This window comes from Plecotus auritus, assembly GCF_963455305.1.
Source record: "Plecotus auritus genome assembly, chromosome: 2".
In the NCBI taxonomy this organism is placed as follows: Eukaryota; Metazoa; Chordata; class Mammalia; order Chiroptera; family Vespertilionidae; genus Plecotus; species Plecotus auritus.
In genome coordinates this window covers 174,011,653-174,034,449 of record NC_137771.1, presented here as the reverse complement: position 1 = coordinate 174,034,449, position 22,797 = coordinate 174,011,653, and the positions used below count along the sequence as shown (strand labels likewise).

The following is a 22,797-nucleotide window of genomic DNA, read 5'->3' as shown; positions in this document are numbered from 1 at the left end:
CTCCGGAGGCGTCAGACATCGGACCACGTCTGAGCCCGCGCCGCCGGGTGACGACACTGCCGCGCTGGGATTGGTCGGCAGAACCCGCCTTTCGCGTTTCCGGTTCCGCCACCTCCGCGTCCGCCGGTTCTTCCCGTAGTGGCGGCGTCCTCGTCGACCTCTGCACTATGTCCAGCGGCCTCCTGAAGGCGCTGCGCAGCGACTCCTATGTGGAGCTGAGCCAGTACCGGGACCAGCACTTCCGGGTAAGGAGGGCCGGACCGCGGGAAGGGAAGGCCCTGGCCCAGAACCCTGCGATCTGGTTTTCTCCTGTCTCATTGTCGTCTCCCATTCTCTGGTTTCCCGAAACCCAAAGTGAGGCCCCGGTGCCTGCTGGGGAATGGATGCCGAGGGCGTGGGGCTATCACTGAATCCCCTTGTCTCATAGAAAGGGAATTTGAGGCTCGCTCTCCCATTCGCTTGAAGCCGCTCCCGGTGCCTGGCCCAGTGCAGAGGCGTTCGAGCGGCGGTAGTGGTGGCTCCCGTTTTCCCGGGCTGTGCCTCGGTAAGGTGACTTTGTGATGAGGGGAAGGGGTGTCCTTTGGACACCTGGAGTACATGGAGGCGCCTTCCTGACTTAGATACCAGGGCTTTTTGCTTTTTATTTTGTTGTAGTGAAAAATATGTGAGCATGTAAACTATCCAAGCAGTTATTTTGAACATTTTCTATGGGAGTATTACAGGGGTACCCTGTCTCTGCAAATCCGTGTATTTTTTTCACTACAAAGGATAAAAAGTTTCCTAATAAATTGGTTCAGGGTCTGGAAATTAAATCGGGACCATTAGAGAAGGATCCAGTGCTGAGAATGTGGAGTGTGCAGGGAAAAGGCATGCCACTTGTATGACAGCGTGGTACAGAAGGAGGGCTGTATGCAATGTAACCTTCAAGCCATGACCCTCTACTAAAAGCAATCTGGACTTTGCTTCATAGATTGTGAACACACCCACCCCCCCCAAGCCCCCGCAGAGTATTTGTGGTAGATTGGGATGATGAGAGAAGCTGATTCCCGAAGCAGAATTTATAATAGGAATACTATTTAAGCAGGGCTGTTCTTAGATTATGTTGCTTAACTTTTTCTCCATTTGAAATTCAGGGTGACAATGAAGAGCAGGAAAAATTACTGAAGAAAAGCTGTACATTGTATGTTGGAAATCTTTCCTTTTATACAACTGAAGAACAAATCTATGAACTCTTCAGCAAAAGTGGCGACATAAAGAAAATCATTATGGGCCTGGATAAAATGAAGAAAACAGCATGTGGTTTCTGTTTTGTGGAGTATCCTTCCTGTGTCTTAGGTAGCTGTTGGATGAGGGTGGGACCTGAGTGGTTAGGCACTTGTTTAAAAAAAATTAGTGAGGATATTCGCTAATTAGCATCCTTACACTTATCTCTGTACCTTTTTCTCTCATCTACTTCTTACCTTCTGTCCAGTATGTCTACACTCTTACATTGTGAAAGCTGGTAACATTTACATTTTGTTCTTGAAATCCATGCTTTGTTTATAGTTAATTCTTTTTTTTTAACCCTCACCCAATGATATGTTTTTATTGATTTTACAGAAAGAGGAAGTGGGGGAGAGAGCGAGATCAATGTTTCTCTCACATTGAGTCCTGACCTGATAGCTCAGTTGGTTGGAGAATCGTCCTGATAGGCCAAGGTTGTGGGTTTGATCACCAGTCAAGGGCACATATAAGAATCAACCATTGAATTCATAAAATGAGTGGAACAGCAAGTTGATATTTCTTTTCTCCCTCTCTTAAATCAATACATTTTTAAAAGTTAAGGGAATAGTATCATTCTAAGCCCAGAGACAGTCAATTACCAGTCTCTTGGGTATCCCCAGAAAAAGTCCTGTGCATGTGTAGCGGTGTACTACAGTCCTCTTAGTGATTGTTCCATATTAGCACATGTAGGTCTACCTCTTTTTAAAATGGCTCTATAGTATGTATCTCATTATATTAGATGTATATACTTATATTAGGTATACTCATTATATTAGACTAGAGGCCCGTTGCACGAAGATTCGTGCAATAGGCCTTCCTTCCAGCACCGGTTTTCCTCCGGCACCCAGGACCCAGGCCTTCGCTCTGGCCGGAGTCTGCCGCCGGCCAGTCTGCCTTCTTTGTCTTTGCTGCAGGCTCCGGCCAGAGTCTGCCACCTTTGTCTTCACTGCAGACTTCGGAGTCTGCCGTTTTCGTCTTTGCTGCAGACTCTGGAGTCTGCAGTCTTTGTCTTCGCTGCAGCCGGAGCACCACTCCTGTAGATCCCTTCACCCCCCCTCCCCGACCCCACCGCCCGCCCTCCCTCCCTCCCTCTCATAGCAGGCATCCTGCCCCGCCCAGCCACTCTGCACCTGGAGCACTAGATGGCCTCCAGCTTTGTCCTAATTTGCATATTCCCTCCTGATTGGCTGGTGGGTGTAGCGGAGTGGTGGTCAATTTGCATGTTTCTCTTTTATTAGTGTAGATATATATAGCTTGATGTTTATAGATAAAAACCAAAACTATTTATAATCATTTATTCTCTCCCAGGAAACTAAATATTGAAACTTCTGGATTTATCATTTTCCTAATATTTTTTTTCTTTGGTCATTTTATTTTATATTCTGAGAAATTTAAAACATGATCTAATATGTCTTGAAATTTTTTCCTTGTCCTGAATTATCTGTTTCTTTTGGTTGTATTTATGCTGTAAATTTTCCATAAAGGTCTGGTGATCCTTGGGTTTGCAATCAGAATTAGGGGAAAGAAGGGTGATTTTGTGTACCCAAGCAGAGCTGCTGTCTCCAGTTGTTGCCTTACCTTTGGATATGTGGGTTTACCAAATGCCAGAAAAAAAGGGGATTGTATTTTGGCCAGCTAACATCAAGACAGTGCCCTAGTTTCTCCAGACAGTTTGTTCAGAACCCTATCATTTGATTTGTATTTGCCTGGGATTAAATGCCTTCCTGCTAGCAAGTCTTCCACGTAGAGACGGTTAACTAAACCCTTTCTGCAGCTTCACTTTTTATTCAACTTGGGTAAGAGCCGACTGGGTTTACTGTTTCCTTCTTAAGCTCCTTCAGAATATTTCAGACTAACTTTGTTTCATCCATGAACACTCTCCCATTGGCTTTTGTTGAATCACTAGTCTGCTGCTATCCTCTTCTCTTTTCTGGGTGTATGTTTCTTTCCTAATTTAAATGGGGGTCTTGAGAAGGAAAGGAGGGAAATGTGCTATCAGCTCGAACCAGAAGTCCCACTTTTAACTTTTGTGTCTAATTTCTGGGCTCTGCAAGCTTCTTCCTTCCATTCTCCCTTCAGATGCAAGGGACCAAAATGTCCATGTTTTGCTTTTGCCTCTGGTAACAAAAGTTCACAGGGGAGAGGGAGAACAATGAAAACACAAAAGACAAAATCCTCCTCAAAGATAATAATCAGTCTCTGAGAACTGTGGTATTTTTGCATTTTTCTTGTAAGTCAGAGATCAATAATCATAATGGCAACACTGCCCAAGAGAGAGGCAGTGTTGTTTTTCTGTTTGCCCTGTTAGCATGCATTCCATTCATTCAACAAATTATTGGGTGTAGGACACTGGAATTTCAGCAAGTGTTTCCCTGTGTAATTAAAGACAAGGAAAAAATGTCTAGATCAGCATTTCTGAGTCTTTCCTTCTAATGAATTACAATAGCAATTCCATATGCACTGTGACCTCTCTTAAGGTTGTTCTTGAATATACAGCTCCAAATAAGGATGGCATTGATTCCTTGAATGAGTGCATTTTGTGGCATAAACCTGCCCTGAACATGTGTATTTTGCAATCAAAATATGGAGAGAATGAGACCAAATAGTTATTAACAGGATTACTCAGGAAATCATGATCAATGTAGCCATGGATAAGTGTCATATTTGACTCTCTAGTGCTTCTGGACCAACCTCAAACAGGCCTTTGCAAACTGATGTCTTTAAACTCTGTCTAGTTGAGTTTTTGTAGTTCCAAAAAGGTTTGGAGAAATGCTATATAGTGTTCCTTAATACTTAAGATACTACTCAAGAGCAGATGCAGAAAATGCCATGCGGTACATAAATGGAACTCGTCTGGATGACCGGATCATTCGCACAGACTGGGATGCAGGCTTTAAGGAGGGCAGGCAGTATGGCCGTGGACGGTCTGGAGGCCAGGTAAGCAGGAAGGTTCTCTGGGCTCAGCCTTTACCTGGGATTCCAGTCCTAATGACAAGTGTTTTGTCTATTTGTATTTGCTCTTTCGAAAATAACTTTGTGCCTATAACTTTGGCTTGAAGTGAATCTCAAATCACCCATTGAGATTAGTAAATTACTTTCTTAACTAATGCAATAGTATATTCTGTACATTACTGGACTTTTGCTAGGGGTTAGATATTTTCCACCTGCAAAAGTGTCTAGAAAAGCAAAATGCACTGAAATGGATTTTGTTTTTACTTAAAAATAGCCTAATTTAAGTACCTTGCAATGAGCTATTTTGAAAGGTGGTGAATGAGTATACACCTGATGTTTGGTAAGAAACAAAACAAAAAAACCCAACTATTAGGTAGTCTGAGATAATTCTGCAAGGCAGTTGCTTTAAAAAATTATATCCTGCTTGAATGTTCATTCACATTATATCTGAAAAGGCTTAGCTGTTTGACATATTTGTGGGAGGCATATTTGTTACACCAGTCTTCTCTATATTGTAACCTGTGTTCTTTTCAATTAAGGTACGAGATGAGTATCGACAGGACTATGATGCTGGGAGAGGCGGCTATGGAAAACTGGCCCAAAACCAGTGAGCAAAAACCATCATGAAAAACTCACTCCTTTGGCCTGCTGAATTTGATGTACATTACCTAAGGTCTGCAAACCTGCCATTTTTACAAATATTTGATCAATGTCTCTGCTGAGCCAGACACCACTTCATGGCTTTCCTCTGAAAATTATTAAAGGACAGAAGCCAAAAGAATGCCTTTAATTCTAGTCTTAGAATATTGGGCATGTGTAAGTTTACCGGAATGATTTTTTTACCAGGTCAAAAATCGTGTTCCCTGGCAACGGAGTTTATCTATAATGTTGATTTACCAGCCAAAAACACCACACGTCTTTTAGGAAAATTGGAAAAAGTTTACAATTTTGTTTTCTGTGTTTGTGTGTAAGCAGGTTCATGTTCTACACATTGGGGCCTGTAATTACTATTTAAAATTTTTTTAAGTTGCCTTGAGATAAAGTTTAATAAATGGAGTTTTGTGATATTGTATATCTTTGCTCTAAATTAGGAACAGATGTTTGACAACTGAATTTTTCCCTATGTTGAATGCTACTCTCTAAAGGCAAACTTAGGAAGTCAAGAGAACTTTCTAAAGAGTTGGTGCAAAAGTAAGCCTTAGACAGTCCCAGGGTATATTACCTGCTCACATGCTTTATATGTCAGGAAATTAGGTACAGGACTTGGAAGGTATTTACTAAGCACATTTTTTAAAAGGTGTGTTTTACCTAAAGCTAAAAAAAAAAGCCAAGGTTGGTTTGTATTATGAAGAACCTCAAATACTCTAAGGGAAGTGGGGGACATTGTCAGTAGGAAATTGGATTAAATATCAGAGGACACCAGTTAAAACATTGTCTTGAAACGTTGAAGGTTGCTGCATCAGATTTATTGGTTTTGTTTTCAGAGTGATCTTGGGAATAGAATAGGTCTAAAAAAAGGGCCTAACGAAAAACGATCAGAAATGCTTTCCTCAGGAAATATGTTTTGGCCAATTGTCATGTTGAAGTCTGTCTTGTTTTTTTACTAATTGTGCTTACTGAGTTTCAGAGCCTTGATAGCAACGGTCTCCACAGAGAGGGGAGTCTAGAGTATTTACTTTGCATTTGTAAGGCAAGAGGTGATTTCTCTCTAATAGTATGTTGAACTGTTGTTCTTTTTTAATAGGATCATGTAGGTTTCAGGTGTAGATTTCTATAATACAAGATCTATATATTGTGTGCCCGCCTCCCAAAGTCAAATCTTCCATCACTATATATTAGGGCCCCTTCATCCCCCACCCCACCCATTCCCTTTGGCAACCACTACACTACTATTCGTGTCCATGAGTTTCAGTTTTATATCCCACATATGAATGAAACCATATGGTTCTTAGCTTTTTCTGACTGGCTTATTGTACTTAGCATAATATTCTCTAGATCCATCTGTGTTGTCACAAATGGCAGTATTTTGGGTTTTTTAATGGCTGAGTAGTATTCCATTGTGTATATGTACCACATCTTCTTTATCCAATCCTCTTTCGCAGGACACTTTGGTTGTCTCTGTTGTTCATTTAAACCTGCTAATCTAGTATAATTTTTCCTGACATAAGTGAGATTTTTTTCATCTAGCAACAAAGTATCTCCAAACTTCTTGTAGTTTGTGAAACTTGGGGCTGAAGTATCTCAAATGTGAACATCTTTGACACTAGGTAAGTATAGGTTTTCTCATTAAATTGAAACCGGTTACTTGAATTTTTATTAAAGCTATAACTACTTGTAAGTGCTTAAGAAAAAAACATTTGCAGATATTTTAATTTTGTGAGGACATACTATTGACTTTAAAAAATTTTTTTACACTATAGTTTGAGTTTAATGTATTTTATATTCTTTTTTTAGTAAAGCATAACTCAGATTTCTACAGACCATAAAACCACAGACAGTGGTTCTACGTGGAACTGTGACTTCTGTAACAGATTTCAATAAAGTTGGACCAACTTATCCTTGTCTGTGCCCATTTCCTCACCTATAAAGGGGGACAGCGGAACCCTCTTACTCTGGAATATTTATGATTACGTTTGCGGGGGAATCTATGAATAATGTGCAGAACTTGCTTGTCCATTTTGAATTGACAGTTATCTAGTATGGTAGTCACTAGCCACATGTAGCTAATTAAATTAAAACATTCAGTTCCTCATTTATACTAGCCACATTTCAAATGCTGAAGAGCCACATGTGGCTAGTGGCTATTGTAGTGGATGCAAATATAGAACACTAGAGACCCGGTGCATGAAATTCATGCACAGGTAGGGTCCCTAGGCCTGGCCAGCGATCAGGGCCTTCCTTCTGGCTGCAGACTGCTGACCAGGGCCTTCCTTCGTTCCGTGCCACCCCCTGGTGGTCAGCGTACGTCAAAGCAAGCAATTGAACTCCCAGTCTACAGTCAAACTCCCGAGAGGACACTTTGCATATTACCCTTTTATGTATATAGATTCCATAACTGCATACAATTCTATTGCACAGTGCTTTTTAAGAGTAGGCCACTTGGAGCGTACACTGGTCATATTCATAAATGAGTACTCTCATGACTGAAATGTCACTTGGAAAAATTCCTACTCACCAAACAGTACATGTTATTCAATACAAGAGAAGACACATTTATAAAGGCATTTCATTTATTTTTCAAAAAAATATTTTTGCTAGAAGGTTTGAGTCATTTTACATTATCACAACCTTTAAATAAATCCTTTTTCTGACCAAAAGGTACTTCTTAAGTGAACAGCTTGTATAAGTCTGCTTTTGTAAAACCCCAATACAATTAGCACTTCTCTGATGGTATTCCCTAGGCCTTCTTAATTATTTATTGGCCAGGAGGCAGAGCCGAGCACATAATGTGCTTTATAATTGCAGATTAGTTTGGTTTCTTAACATCAGTAAGCAGAGCAGGTAGTCACTATGTCTAATTCACACTATAAATACACTGTTTCTTGCCTGATGGTTCTGACCCACCCAGAACTCCCAGTTACCTCTTTTAAACCAGTGAACTACAATTGCAGAGAGAAAGGGCAGCTCAACTTAGACTAGTGCTGGCTGTTCTTGTTTTGTTCCAACTATGAATTCAAGATGACCAATGTTAACTCGTCTTTAATGATAAATAGAAAATACAATGCAAAGCTAAAAAAGGGATTTGGGGACTGAGGAGCAAGTGCTTCTTTTTCCTTTAGGAGGTTCCTTTCCTTAAGAGAAGGTTGGTTCTCTACAATTCTTGAGAGAGCTAAACTAAAAGAAATCTACATTCATTGCTATACATTTAACAAAAGGAAAAAAATCACTAGGAAGCAGCAGCTACAGACTGGTAAGTTTGTTGATGGAGAAAACTGGGCAGCTTGTTGAAGATGCATCATAAGTAGCTTTTAGTTTATACAAGGCCTGCACTCAACCCCAAAAGCATAAGGTCTACCCACCTCGTGGGCAACAATTCAGGGACAAGTTAGTGACAGTAAAAACAATGCCTGTCCCTTCCACCAACAGCCCAAACTATATTTAAAAAATGTCTTTGTTGCAAGGAAGTAATTATTGCAAACATCAAGAAAAAAGGCCATTCTTGGGCTAAATAGAGGTTTATAACTAATCACAAGAGGGGAAGAAGTGACTATGTGTGCTAAAACCAAGTTTCATGAATGCAGAGAAACATTTTAACCAGACTTAAAATATTTGTAATTTAGAATACAGCATGCTGAGCAATGCATCTCAAGGTGTCCCATAAAGCTGGAAGTGAATGAGAAATGACTTGGGACAGCTCACTTTAGGTTCTCTATGAACATCCCTGCAAGCCTCAATGTGGAGATGACGACAGCTTCTCAGATTGGAGGAAATGGCAACTCAGGCTTTGGGCACTAATTAAGATTCTGCATGCCGAATTCAGTCAGTAAGGAAGTGAGATACGGAGCTCTAAAGTGTAAGACGTTTTGAATCAATAGCCTAGTTACTGGCTACTTTGTACAGCTACAAAAAAAAGTTAGGTAAACGTATCACATACAAATTTGAAAAATCTTATTTTGCATACTTTGTCTGAAAACTGAAAATCTCAGGAAGATGTCCTCCCCATTTTAAATTGTAATCTTTTCTAATGCAGACACAACCCTATCTATAGCAGCATAAAGTGCCTCTAATCTCAGTCTTTTTAAAGACTTGGAGCACAATAAGAAATACTGACCTGGTTTTATACTAAAGAGTTTGAGTCTTGGAGGACTTAGGAAAGTGCTGGGGCTGTTTACACTGTAAACACTGGTGTTGGTGCTGGTCTGTCTGGGGAGGGAACCCTGCATGTAAACATGTCTGACTCCACCCTCAACTGCTGGCAGTCAGCCTTACCTTATGGCCAAGTTAAACTGCACATTTTAGCTTTTTATTTTCAACACCTAACTAGGCATAGATCCCAAGTGTCTTCTGCCTTTTCTTGGTATTTTTCTGTACAAATTTCTAAGTTTCTTACATACATATCTGTTTTTCCTGCCCAGTTCAGAACAGATAATTGGGTAGTTTAACATGCATTTTTTATTTCCTTTCAAATACCACAAATAGCTAGGTTGAAGATGCAAGATCCATTATATTAATCCTAATGCAGCCAAGTGTAAGAACAGGGCCACTTCTGCCTTTCTCCAGAAGATGAGGTTCATAGAAGCCAAAAAAATAAAAAAAAAAAAAAAGACTCCTTGGTCAAGCAGAGGCCAAATGAGGAGCCTGCACGTTGCTGAGATCACTAAAGAGCTAAGGGGGGGAACACTTGCTGTACTCCTGAGGAATCAAGTCTTCTCTATTACCATTCCTCTTCCCCCAACCCACCTGAAAAAGACCTGAAGCCAGTCTTCAGTTTTAAATGTGTATATTTTAAATACCCTTGAAATAGAAAGGTATCTGGCAAATCCTAATTTCTTATGGGAGATAATACAAGGGAAGTGTCAACCTTTAAATTACTCTAGGCTGAATTCTCATTTGTTTGACCACTTGTTTGATAAATACTAAGTTTTTTAATGGGTCAAAAACAAAAATCCAGGGAATTCAATGTTCCAGCAAAAGCCTTTTTAAGACTTAGGCATTTATTGTAATTCTTCTCACATGTGCCTCCAGGAAGAGAACACACCAGTTAGTTTTTGGCCACTTCCTTCTCACCCTTCAAAAGGAATGCAACTCACGTTCCAAGACTCGGAGAGGGAAGTCAGTGAAAGGTACTGCTGGTAAAAGTAAGACAGGACTGGCTTTGTCGAAACAACTAGCTACCCTCTATGCCCAGGGAACACCTCATATTCTCAGAGTTATGTTGTATCAAAAACATCCCACCTTTTTTAGGTTTTGGGATTATATTTGAAACCTATATTCAGTTCATATATAAGTTTCAAAAGCTGTACCAAATCTAGGTTTTTTTTGTTTGTTTTTTTTAATACTCTGCACTGCATGCTCTGTCTATATGCATGCGTTTGGATAATAAATATTAAATATGGGGTGGGGAGAACATGTGGAATTCATAAAGTTAAAACTGAAACCAATCTGAACATTAAAAAATAGTACATTGTAGTTAGAGAAATGAATAAGGGCTAAAAATAAACTTGAGGTAACAATAGTGGCCCAATACCACCGATCTGAAATATCTGTTAGAATTCAAATAAGTGTTTGGAGATTCAAGTAACAAACCATCTGCTCCAACTTGGTCAGACTTCCCAGCCTTGCTGGGTTTTAGTCCATGAGCCGGCATTCACACAACTCCTTGTAAATCCTCTTCCGTACTCGGGGCATGTCTTCTTGGGAAAACTGGAAAGGCTGCTCTAAGGCGAGGCACTTGCAGTACTGCAAAGGACCCAGAAACATTTAAATGGCCTGTGGAGTTACGTACCAGCCCAATGTATTTCATCAGATGCAGGCCTAATCAAATAGTCTAAGGCAGCATTTTAAAATTTGTTTAAACTTGTTATAAAGTTAACCTTCCATGTAAGTACATGGCCTGGGATGTCCCCCCATCCCCACTTAATACTATGAAAAGGGGAAACTGATAAGAGGCTCCATTTCTTCTCCAGGTACAACTAGACCTCACATGGCCTGTAACTGAGAACTTGAATTTGTTTTCAAATCCCAGACATTCATGAGTCATATGAATGAGCCCATCTTCCAAGATCTTTGCAGTTCTCTAAATTCATGGATGGTATATCATAATTTCCTTCACATATATAATGTGTAACAAAATTTTCAATAGCCTTTTGATCACTAAGGGAACCTACAGTATGAGAAAGCATAGCTTTTGAACGCGACACTTATTTAAAATCTAAATAGTTCTTACTCTATAGCTAAAGACCACTTGCCAATGGTTAAAAATATATAGTTAATTCTTCAAATGCCAAGGGTCCATGATAAGGACAAACTCAGATCAGTGTCCAATGTGGCTCACTAATAACTAATAACCTCTGATAAGACATGTATGTTAGCAATTATTCATTCTTGGTCTTCAAAGATGGTTCTTCCTAATGATAAAATCTGAAAATACAGAAACTCCTGCTTCTTAACAAGAAAGGAAGGGAGGAAGGAAAAGTACCCTGTTAACTGTAGCTAGTACCATGTACACATCATGGGGACTCCATCTTTCCTCTCTAAACCCAAAAATTTAATACACACATTGTAAATTCTGAAAAAAAAAAAAAAATTTTTTTTTTTTTTTTTTTTACCTGGAGCACAAAGACTCCACAGTCACTGTCATTTTTCTGTTGTGGAATACACTGTGGGGGGAAAACAAAATGATCATTAAAATAAGACCAAATAATACTCTTCAGATAAGAAAATTTATTTTTATAAAAAAATAAGCAAGAGACAAGAAATGTATCACTATCCAGGACAGCTGGTGTATATCACTGGTTTTTAAAGTGTTTGAGTTTAGCCCTGCCTGGTGTGGCTCATTTGGTTGAGCATCATCCCATGCACCGAATGGTCGCTTGTTCAATTCCTGGTCATGACACATGCCCAGACTGTGGGTTCAATCTCTGGGTGAGGTGCATACGGGAGGAGGCAACCAATCGATGTTTCTCTCTCTCTCAAATAAATGCAAATGTATTTTAAATAAATAAATAAATAAATAAATAAATAAATAAATAAATAAATAAAGTGTTTGACTTTATGGAGGCATCTGACCACATGAAAAAAGCTATCAATGAACCACAATTTATAGAACAATATTTTGCCTAGATATGAACAATGGGAAACAAAATACTATTTAAAAACTTCCATTTGGATAGTTTTGCTATGAATACTCTGACAATGGAATTGTGGATCAGAGAACATGTGCCCAGACTCTGAGACAATCCTGCTTAGCAGTCTTTACTTTTCATCTCATATTACACAACTCAGCCCTGTTCTTCAAAAGCAATTGTAAAGGTAAATAATATTTTTTCAAAAGAACTGGTTACTGTATCCTGTCTAAAATGGGAATATGAAAGATCATGACTATTGACTAAATTTAAGAGAATACCTACTGTAGTTGGGTAAATTCAGAAAATTTACAAGTTCAATTCTAGTTTGAACTAATATACTAAGTCATTTAAAACATAAAACTGAAGCTTAAGTTTCAAATTTAGCACTTGGTTCAGTTCAACAATGAACAAATAAATCTTAATCTATTGGGTTTGGGTTAAAGATTTGTTTCAAAACCCTGCCTTTATAACGTGTCAATGATCCAGACAGACCTGAGTTCAAAAACCTGGCCCTACCAATAGCTGTGGTGGCCTTTGGGGAAGGTCACATATAGGCTTCAGTTTTCTCACCTATAGAGTAAAGAGGACACTTATACCTAAATGACCCACTTACCTCACAGGCTGTAAGGATCATCAAATGAGATCACACAAGCAAAAACACTTTGAAAACATGAAAGCAGTGACCATCAACTATAAGACACTGGTATATGTAACAGGATTGAGAGCTCTGCCCTAGCACTGTGCCCCATATCCAGCTTTAAGTGTCTAATGGGCCAAACAGTGCTGCTTCCAGACTGTGCTCAAACTGGAACACCCAGGCCACTGTCTTGCCCAACTGCCTGGAAAGTAGCTCAGTGTACTTGCTCCCTTTAGTAGATCCAAATAGTTGCTTCAGTATTTTATCTGGGTCTATATAAATCTCCTAGAAATAAGAGCTATGAGGCAAAGGCAGGTGCCACCAAAAAATTTTTTTAATAATCATATCATTATAAAAATAGTATAACCATATCATTAGCAGTTGCCCCAGGGATGAAATTACTAAACTTATTTGTTCTTAGCAAGCACTGGGAAACAGCAGCCAGATGATGAACACTAAGGTTTTGAGCTGCCTCTCTGCAGCTCGCAGGGTCTTCATCACCTGTCTAAAAATGCTTTTAAAGACTCCTAACCCTCTGATAATTCCATCCCCTTGATATGCCTGGGTTTTCATATTTATCACATACTTACCTTTGTAACAGCAGTCTGCCAACCCTGAAGAAATTCGGGTCTATTTTTTTCTCTGGCTTCAGTCAGCAAATACTTTCTTATATTCTGGTTAAAAAGAAACAACACAGATGCTATATTCCATCAGTTGGTGAAAAATGGAACCTGCCCACAGCACACAGAAGCAAAAGAGGAGACTGTGGCCCCACCATTGGGCAGAGTATGCATGAACAAGTTTAAAGCCAGAGCTTTATTTCAGACCTTTCACTCTACAGTCTTAAGAAGGACTCTGACCCCCTGTACTCAGGTATGCACTTAAGACTGTGGACACTGATATATGTTGTAATAAGAACTTTTAATGAGATTGTCAGCCTTTTTCAGCAGTAAGTCAACCTGCTGAATTCTTGAAAGTTAAAAATTACTGCCAAAGCTCAATAAATGGAAGGAACTCATGGGAGAAATCATTAATAACTGAAACTAAATGAAAAACATTACTATTTCCATATTTTTGAGAACACGTAAAGGTGTCATTCAATTTGTCGAGTTATAATTAAACCCATTCCAAATACTAAACAGAGTCAGAATCCTGAAATTTCTACCAAGATGAAGCCTACTGGAGTTTCAAATTTTCCCTCATGCCCTCAACCTCTTCATGCATCTCTCTGTGTATCTATTCTAAGAGTAAAGTTGGCCCTGGCCAGTGTGGTTCAGTTGGTTGGACATCATCTTGTACACCAAAAGTTTGCTGGTTTGATTCCTGGTCAGGGCAAATGCCTGGATTGCGGGCTCAATCCCTGGTGGGGGTGGGGGGTGTGCAGCAGGCAACTGATTAATGTTCAGCTCTCCTATCAATGTTTCTCTTTCTCCCTCTCCCTTCCTTTCTCTCTAAAAATCAATAAAGATATTAAAAAATAATTTATCTTCCTTTAGAGGGGGAAAAAAAAAGGGTGCAGAGGTTTCATGAATTAAATTAACCTCCCTAAAGGCAGAGTAGATATATGTGTGTATACATAAATGTGTGTTTGTATATATATATATATACACACACACACATATACTAGTATACACACATATATTATGCATATATATTTTTATTGCCATAAACATGTTATACTGTATCATTCCTGCAACTTGCTTTTTTTAAACTCAATTATGTCTTGGAGATCTTTCCATGTTAGAACATGGAGATTTACTATATTCTTTTTAACTTCAATGATCAGCTTAGCAGTATGACTGTAATGTACATATTTAGCTAATTTGTTGGCACAGCTAGATTTATGTTGTTTGGATTTTTCACTATTAGCAATAACGCTGCAACAAAGATCCTGGTGTATGCCCCATTCTTATATTTAAATACATATTTTTATGGAGTAGATACCAAGAAATAGAATTGGTATGCAATAATTTATAAGGTACTTAGAACTGATTAGAATTGCAACTGTTTAAATATACATTCCACCAGAAAATATGAGAATGTCTGTTTCCTTACACCCACATTACCAACTGAATACCGTTAAATTTTTCCTGATATAACAGGCAAAAAATGGAACTGTATTTGCATTCCCTGTATTTCCTGTAAGGCTGAGCATCTCTCCATGCATGTAATGGTTATCTGCATTTTTCCTAAAAATTACTTACCTTATCCTTTGTCTATTTCTATTAGATCCTTCTTTTACTTAATCATTTGTAGAAGTACTTTATATATTCTGGACAGTGACTACTATATGTCACAAACACTTTCTTCAAGTCTACTGTTCCTTTACATCTTTTGCTCTTTTGGTTCTGCGTAAGAATGCCTTCCTACTCTAAGAACATAACATTTTCTGTATTTTATTCTAACTTTTACAGTTTTGTGTTTTATATTTAGGTCATTATTCCTTCTGAAATTTGTTTTTCTAAATAGTATGAAGTAAAGATCTATATTTTACTTTTCCAAAAAGATAGCTAATTTTCCCAATGGCATATACTGAATAGCCTATCCTTTCCCAACTTTATCATACACTAAGTTCCCACATATGCATCAGTTGTTTCTAGATTCTTTATGCTGTACCACCAGTTTACTTGTCTATTCCTAAATAAATATAAACATAGTTTTCATTATTAAAACTTCATGATATAGCTCTGGCCGGGTAGCTCAGTTGGTTAGAGCATCATCCTGATATGCCAAAGTTGTAGGTTTGATCCCCAGTCAGGGCATATACAAGAATCAACCAATGAATACACAGATGGGTGGAACAACAAATCCATGTTTTTCTCTCTCCAAAATCAATAAATATTTTTAAATTTTAATTTAAGGAAAAAAATTTATAATGTAGTTTGACATGTAGTAGACCAAGTAATCCTTCCTTCACTATTCTACTTCAAAACTATTTTAGCTGTTCATGCACGTGAATTCTGAAATATGAATTCCATGACAAGCTGATAAAGTTTATTTCAAAATCCTGATGGGAAACTAACTAGGACAGAAATTGGTATACATTAGTTTGGGGAGAACTGCTCTCTTTCCAATATTGAGTGTGTCTATCTTTCCATCTATTCAGATTTCCTTTAAATACTTTAGCTTTCATCTTTAAAAATGTCTACACTTTTTTGCTAGAGTATATTCCTGGGTAATTTATGTCTTTGTTGCTTTTGAAAATGGAATCTTTCTGTTTTCAGTCACATTTTCTAACTGGTTCTTGCTAGTGCAGAAAAATTAAGAAACCTACTGATTTTTTTTGCTTTGTATTTCACCATCTTGTTGAACTCTCATATTTGCCAGTTGATTCTCTTGGTTATAATTCATTCTAAAGAAGTTATTTTGAAGATATAGGCAAATTTCAGCTCTAAAGAGAATGATTTCTATCCACATTCAAAAGAAAGTGTTAAGGGAAAGGCATAATGAAATGTGATAAAATCCCAATGTAATCTCAGAGAGGGATCCAGATTATAGACAGCCACCTGTCCTCACTTGGAGAGTCCTCTGGCAGTCCTTTTCTCTGCCAACATTTCAGACGGGTTTTATGAGAGAACTTGATCCTCTATGGTATTGTATCTAGTGCTAAGATAATATTTGGTCAATCACAAGATAAAGGGGGAAAAATGGGTATTATATTAACTTACCTCTACACAAAACTTAAAATGAATGCCTTGTGAATCATAAAATGAAATAATTCGGTTAGAAAGTGTCACAGTAATGAGAGACCAGTGAACTTCCAGGTGAATAGGAATCAACAGAAGACTCTTTTTAAATAAATCCACCTAATCAAGAAAAGAAAAAGAAATGCAGCCATCACCACAGGCTATCCAAATCAACAATAATAAACAGCTGCTTCAATTTCCTGACCTCTGACTTGCCCAAAATCATAAAACTAGGAAGTGGTGAAGCCAGAATTTGAACCCAGGTCTTAGTCTGAAGCACATATTGTAACTATTAAGCTATAATACACAATAAGAAAACTGATGATATAGAAAGCACCATTTTCCATTTAACCTGCTAAAGCTGTGCTTATCAACTGCCAGATATGATCTGGCCCCTTATTTTTATGCTTAACTAATTTTCTTGTGTTCACATTTAACCTCGACTCAGTTCTTATTTAGGAAGGAGTCATGGTATTAGAAAATATGGCTATATGGTTTTTATCTTTCTACAGACTCAGTACAGTAGTTAAGACTGTGGGCTCTGAAGTAAGTCTGGTCAAGTTCAAATTGTGGCTCTTCCGATTACTGGCCAGGTAACTGGCAATTTTCATAGTTTCTTTGTGCTTTGATTTCTTTAATATAAAATACAGATAACCATAGTACCTACCTTATAAAGTTCTTGAGAGTTATAATAAATGTAAAATGCTTAACACATTATCTGTAGCTAATAAATCTTAGCTATTACCATTATTACTACCTCAGGTCTCCCAGGTGTCAAAATTGAGAAAAATATCCCTGATAATACTTCAAATATCCTATACATTCTAATTCATCTTTTATATCCCGATATGTCCTTCACAATCTGGGAATATTTGCTATTCCACTCAAAATCCTAGTGTGGATGATAAAGTAGTAGGTGTTTAATAAACATTTGTAAGAGAGTTAATAGATTTATTTTTTTCAGGTATTTTTAAAGATTATTTTAGATATTCCTTGGGTTAAAACTATTACAAGGCTATTTTAAACGACATGAGATTCTTTTTATTTTTTAATTTATTAGGGTGATACTGGTTAACAAAATTATACAGGTTTCAGGTGCACAATTCCACAACATATTATCTGTACACTGTACTGTGTGTTCACCACCCCAAGTCAAGTCTCCTTCCATCACCATTTACCCCACTCTCCTCCCCCAACAACCACACCAGATTCTTAGCAATGTTCTCAAGCCTTCCTTGCTTTCTGATATTCAGATAATGTCCTGCTCTAGATGAATCTTCTGCTAGTCTACATGACCTTAGAGCAAAGCACTTTAGCACTTCTGCTTTTCAGTTTTTGCATCCACAAAGCTGGGAGGTAGATAGAAGGATATATTAGAAAGGACTGATAACTGGTTCTTTCCAGCTCAAAAACTTTTGAGTTTCTAAAACAAGGAATCATTTAAAATACAGTATTCAATTACACCGAATTTCTATTCTTCTCAAAAAGAAACTTTTTGGGGAGGAATATACAGCCATGCTGAAGCTTCCTACAGAGAGAGGTAGCCTCTGGAAGCTGAGGGCTCCAGTCCTGCCACAACAAAGAACTGAATTCTGCCAACAACCTGAATGAGCTTGGAAGATGAGAATGGAGTCTGGCTGAATCCTAGATTGCAGCCTATTGAGACCCTCAGCAGAGGATGCAGTTAAGCCAAGCCTGGATTCCTGAGCATGGAAACTGTGAGATAATGGAAACATCTCAGCATATCAATCTGGGAAATAGGTGAATGAGAGTGGCCCTGCAGTGTTCCCCAGGTGGCCTTTTAAAGGTCAGTTGTTTGCAGATTGGAGAATGTATTCATTCCATCCTAGCCAGGAGTGGTATGGCATGTTGTCTGAGGTTCCCAAAGCATCCCCAAATACCCTGTGTTGGGTAACCACAACAAACAGAAAAGGGCCAGGCATTAAGACCCTCCAGAAATTCTCTGGACCAACCTGACCCTCCCAAACACTGAATCATACAACTTAAAAGCTCCAAAAGCCGGACCACCAAGGTTCACGACATCTATAACACGTGGCTGGAGAGAACCTAACCAGAACTGCTTTATAAGCTTTTCATGATTAAAAAATAGAAGGTTTTTGGAAAATGGTATGGTGATCCCTCAAAATATTAAGAAGGGAACTACCATATGATCTAGCTGTTCCACTTCTGGGTATTCATCGCCATATATTGCGACATTATTTACAAATAGAGGCCCAGTCCACGAAATTAGTGCACAGGGGTAGGGGGGGTGTGTCCCTCAGCCCAGCCTGCACCCTCTCCAATCTGGAACCCCTCGAGGGATGTCCCACTGCCCGTTTAGGCCCAGAGGGATCGGGCCTAAATGGGCAGTCGTACATCCCTCTCACAATCCAGGACTGCTGGCTCCCAACTGCTCGCCTGCCTGCCTTCCTCATTGCCCCTAACCGCTTCTGCCTGCCAGCCTGATCACCCCCTAACCCAGGGGTGGGCAAACTTTTTGACTCGAGGGCCACAATGGGTTCTTAAACTGGACCGGAGGGCCGGAACAAAAGCATGGATGGAGTGTTTGTGTGAACTAATATAAATTCAAAGTAAAGGAGCGGAGGGGAGAGCAAGAGAAACCTCCGCTCTTTCGGCTCCGCGGGCCGGATAGAACAGCCGAACGGGCCAGATCCGGCCCGCAGGCCGTAGTTTGCCCACGGCTGCCCTAACCACTGCCCTGCCAGCCTGATTGATGCCTAACTGCTCCCCTGCCAGCCTGTTTGCCCCTAACTGCCCTCCCCTGCAGGCCTGGTCACCCCCAACTGCCCTCCCCTGCAGGCCTGGTCCCCCCCAACTGCCCTTCCCTGCAGGCCCAGTCACCCCCAACTTCCCTCCTCTGCAGGCCTGATCGCCCACAACTGCCCTCCCTTGCAGGCCTGGTCCCTCCCAACTGCCCTCCCCTGCTGGCCATCGTGTGGTGGCCATCTTATGTCCACATGGGGGCAGGATCTTTGACCACATGGGGGCAGCCATGTTGTGTGTTGGAGTGATGGTCAATCTGCATATTACTCTTTTTTAGATAGGATAGAGGCCTGGTGCATGGGTGGGGGCCAGCTGGTGTGCCCTGAAGGGTGTCCCGGATCAGGGTGGGGGTTCCCTTGAGGCGTGGGGCGGCCTGGGCGAGGGGCCTGTGGTGGTTTGCAGGCCGGCCACGCGCCCCAGCGACCCAAGCGGAGGCCCTGGTATCTGGGATTTATTTATCTTCTACAATTGAAACTTTGTAGCTTGGAGCAGAGCCAAGCCTTCTGCTTGCTCAGTGGAGGCAGCCATTTCTGTTGGGACTTATTTATCTTCTATAATTGAAACTTTGTAGCCTTAAGTGGAGGCCTGGACCTGCCAGGGTGTGTGGAAAGCTTGGCTTCCTCCATCGCCGGGGGCAACCCTAGCCTCCTGCTCTCTCCAGCTCCGTGGCTGCTGCCATTTTTGTTGGGATTTATTTATCTTCTATAATTGAAACTTTGTAGCCTGGAGTGGAGGCCTGGGCCCGCCAGGGTGTGCAGAAAGCTTGGCTTCCACCATCGCCGGGGAAACCCAAGCCTCTCTCCTGCTCTCTCTGTGGCCGCAGCCATCTTGGTTGGGTTAATTTGCATACTCGCTCCTGATTGGTTTGTGGGCGTGGTTTGTGGGTATAACAGAGTGATGTTAATTTGCATATTACTCTTTTATTAGATACGATAGCCAAGATATGGAAGCAACCTAATGTCCATAAATGGATGAACAGATAAAGATGTGGTGTATAAATAGACTGGAATATTATTCAGCCACAGGAAAGAATAAAATCTTGCCCTTTGCAACCCTGAATGGAGTTAGAGGGTATTATGCCAAGTGAAATAAATCAGATGAAGAAAGACAAATACCATATGATTTCACTTATATGTGGAATCTAAAAGAAAACCCCAAACAAAAACCCAATCTCAGAAATACAGAGAACAGATTGGTGATTACTAGACTGGAAGAGGGTTTGGGGTGGGCAATATGAGTGAAGAGGTCAATTGTGTGGTGATGGATAGTAACTAGATTTTTGATGGCAATCATTTTGTAGTGTATACAGATGTCAAATTATATTGTACACCTGAAACTTACATAATGTTATATACCAATTTTCCCTCAATAAAAAAATAAGAGGGGAAAAACACCAAACTTTTTAAATTATAGAAATAATTTTTAACATAAGAATTAGCCCTGGCCGGGGTGGTTCAGTTGCAGCATCATTCCCGTACACTGAAGAATTGTGGGTTTCATTCTCAGTCAGGGAACAAATCCAGGTTGCCGGTTCCATTCATGGTGGAGGCGCATGTGGGAGGCAAACAAAATCAACCTCTCTCTCGCTCTCTCTCTCCTTCCTCCTCCTCCTCCTCCTCCCTCCCTCTTCCTGCCTCACTCTCAAATAAATTTAAAAAATAAAAATTAGAAAATTACAGATAAAAAGATAAAACTTCAGTGTGTATCTTTCCAGATCTTTTTCTTCTTTTTTCTAATATAGTAATTTTCACACACACAGTTTTACACATATAATTAAGAGTGATGGGCTGAAACCGGTTTGGTTCAGTGGATAGAGCGTCGGCTTGCGGACTGAGGGGTCCTGGGTCCGATTCCGGTCAAGGGCATGTACCTTGGTTGTGGGCATATCCCCAGTGGGAGGTGTGTGGGAGGCAGCTGATCGATGTTTCTCTCTCATCGATGTTTCTAGCTCTCTGTCCCTCTCCCTTCCTCTCTGTGAAATATCAATAAAATATATTAAAAAAAAAGAGTGATGGCCCTGGCCGGGTAGCTCAGTTGGTTGGAGCATCATCGCATTTACCAAAAGAATGCAGATTTGATTCCAGGTCAGGGCATATACCTAGGTTGTGGGTTAAATACCGCATCGGTGCGTGTATGGGAGGCAACCAATCGATGTTTCTCTCTCACATGGATGTTTCTCTTTCTCCTTCCCTCTCTCTCTAAAATCACTAAAAATATATCCTCAGCTGAGGATAAAAAAAAAAAGTGAAGTAAGAACCATATCTACGCTGCCTACAAAACACCCACTTCAGAACTAAAGACACACATCATGAAGGGACTGAAAAAAATATTTCATGAAAATGAAAATGAATAGAAAGCTAGAGTAGCAATACTAATATTAGAGAAAATTAACTTTAAACAAAGAAGGCCATTATATAATGATAAAGGGATCAATCTAACAAGATGATATGGCACTTGAAAACATCAATGCACCCCAAACAGGAACACCTAATACATACAGCAAATATTAACTGGAATAAAGGGAGAGATTGACAGTAATATAATAATAATGGTAGGGACTTTAACACCTCACTTACAACAATGAATAGAAATAACAAGGAGCCCAGCCAGTGTGGCTCAATAGATTGAGCACCGTCTTATGTATCAAGAGGTCACTGGTTTGATTCTTGGACAGGGCACATGCCCGGGTTGTGGGCTTGATCCCTAGTAGGTTGTGTGCAGGAGGCAGCTGATCCATGTTTCTCCCTCATCGATGTTTCTCTTTCTTGCCCTCTCCCTTCCTCTCTATCTAAAAAAACAACAACACACAACCATAATTAAAAAAAGAAAAAGAACTAACAAGGAAACTCTGGCCTTAAATATCACATTATACCACATGGAATTAATAAATATATACAAAACATTACATCTAAAAACAACAGAATACACATTCTTTTCAAGTGCACATGGAACACTCTCCAGGATAGATCATATGTTAGTCCACAAAAAGTCTCAATAAATTTAAGACTGAAATCATATCAAGCACTGTTTTCTACCATAATGCTATGGATCTAGAAAACAATTATAAGACAAAAACTGGAAAAAACACATAAACACCTGAAGGCTAAAAAACATGCTATTAACCTGGCTGGGGTGGCTCAGTGTTTGAGTGTCGACCTAATGAAGCAGGGGTCACATTTCAATTCCCGGTGGGGGTACATGCCCAGGTTGTGGGCTGGTCCCCAGTAGGGGGCATGCAGGAGGCAGGTGATCAATGATTCTCTCTCTCTCTCTCTTTTTTTTTTTTCAATGATTCTCTCTCATCATTGGTGTTTCTATCTCTCTCTCCCTCTCCTTTCCTCTCTGAAATCAATAAAAAAATATTTTTTAAAATGCCATTAAACCATCCATGAGTAAAAAAAAAAAATTAAAGAGGAATTAAAAATATATCTTGAGACAAATGAAAATGGAAACACACATTCCAAAATCTATGGAATATAGCAAAGGCAGTTCTAAGAAGAAAGTTTATACTGATACAGGCCTACCTCAAGAAACAAGAAAAATCTCTGCCAAAGCCGGTTTGGCTCAGTGGATAGAGCGTCAGCCTGCAGACTGAAAGGTCCCAGGTTCGATTCCGGTCAAGGGCATGTAACTTGGTTGCGGGCACATCCCCAGTAGGAGGTGTGCAAGAGGCAACTGATCGATGTTT

The 22,797-nt window shown here is 39.7% G+C and overlaps 2 protein-coding genes across 8 annotated transcripts in view; one reads left to right on the top strand and one right to left on the bottom strand.

The window, feature by feature from the left end:
- The first annotated feature begins 61 nt into the window (after nucleotides 1-61).
- NCBP2 (nuclear cap binding protein subunit 2) lies at nucleotides 62-6,771 on the top strand. 6 transcript variants are annotated; one of them, XR_013960047.1, is made up of 5 exons: nucleotides 62-245; nucleotides 1,134-1,315; nucleotides 4,074-4,200; nucleotides 4,755-6,482; nucleotides 6,670-6,771. XR_013960047.1 is itself a non-coding variant. In XM_080658340.1 (4 exons), exons 1-4 carry the CDS (start codon nucleotides 168-170, stop codon nucleotides 4,824-4,826), a joined length of 459 nt encoding a protein of 152 aa, XP_080514466.1. In that variant the 5' UTR covers nucleotides 62-167; the 3' UTR covers nucleotides 4,827-6,771. The 6 variants fall into 6 exon arrangements, 4 of the variants coding, with proteins under 4 accessions (XP_080514466.1, XP_080514465.1, XP_080514467.1 ...); XR_013960048.1 differs by having other exon boundaries at nucleotides 89-245; nucleotides 4,062-4,200; XM_080658340.1 differs by having other exon boundaries at nucleotides 4,755-6,771.
- A 654-nt stretch (nucleotides 6,772-7,425) lies between these two features.
- SENP5 (SUMO specific peptidase 5) overlaps nucleotides 7,426-22,797 on the bottom strand; it is a 52,656-nt gene continuing 37,284 nt past the window's right edge. The window contains exons 7-10 of one of the 2 annotated variants that reach the window (XM_080658333.1): nucleotides 16,308-16,445; nucleotides 13,230-13,313; nucleotides 11,484-11,534; nucleotides 7,426-10,614 (exon numbers count right to left, since the gene is read on the bottom strand). In XM_080658333.1, coding sequence (XP_080514459.1) covers nucleotides 10,504-10,614; nucleotides 11,484-11,534; nucleotides 13,230-13,313; nucleotides 16,308-16,445 — 384 coding nt within the window. In that variant the 3' untranslated portion in view covers nucleotides 7,426-10,503. The remainder of the gene's footprint in view (nucleotides 10,615-11,483; nucleotides 11,535-13,229; nucleotides 13,314-16,307; nucleotides 16,446-22,797) is intronic. The other variant, XM_080658334.1, reaches the window with a different exon arrangement.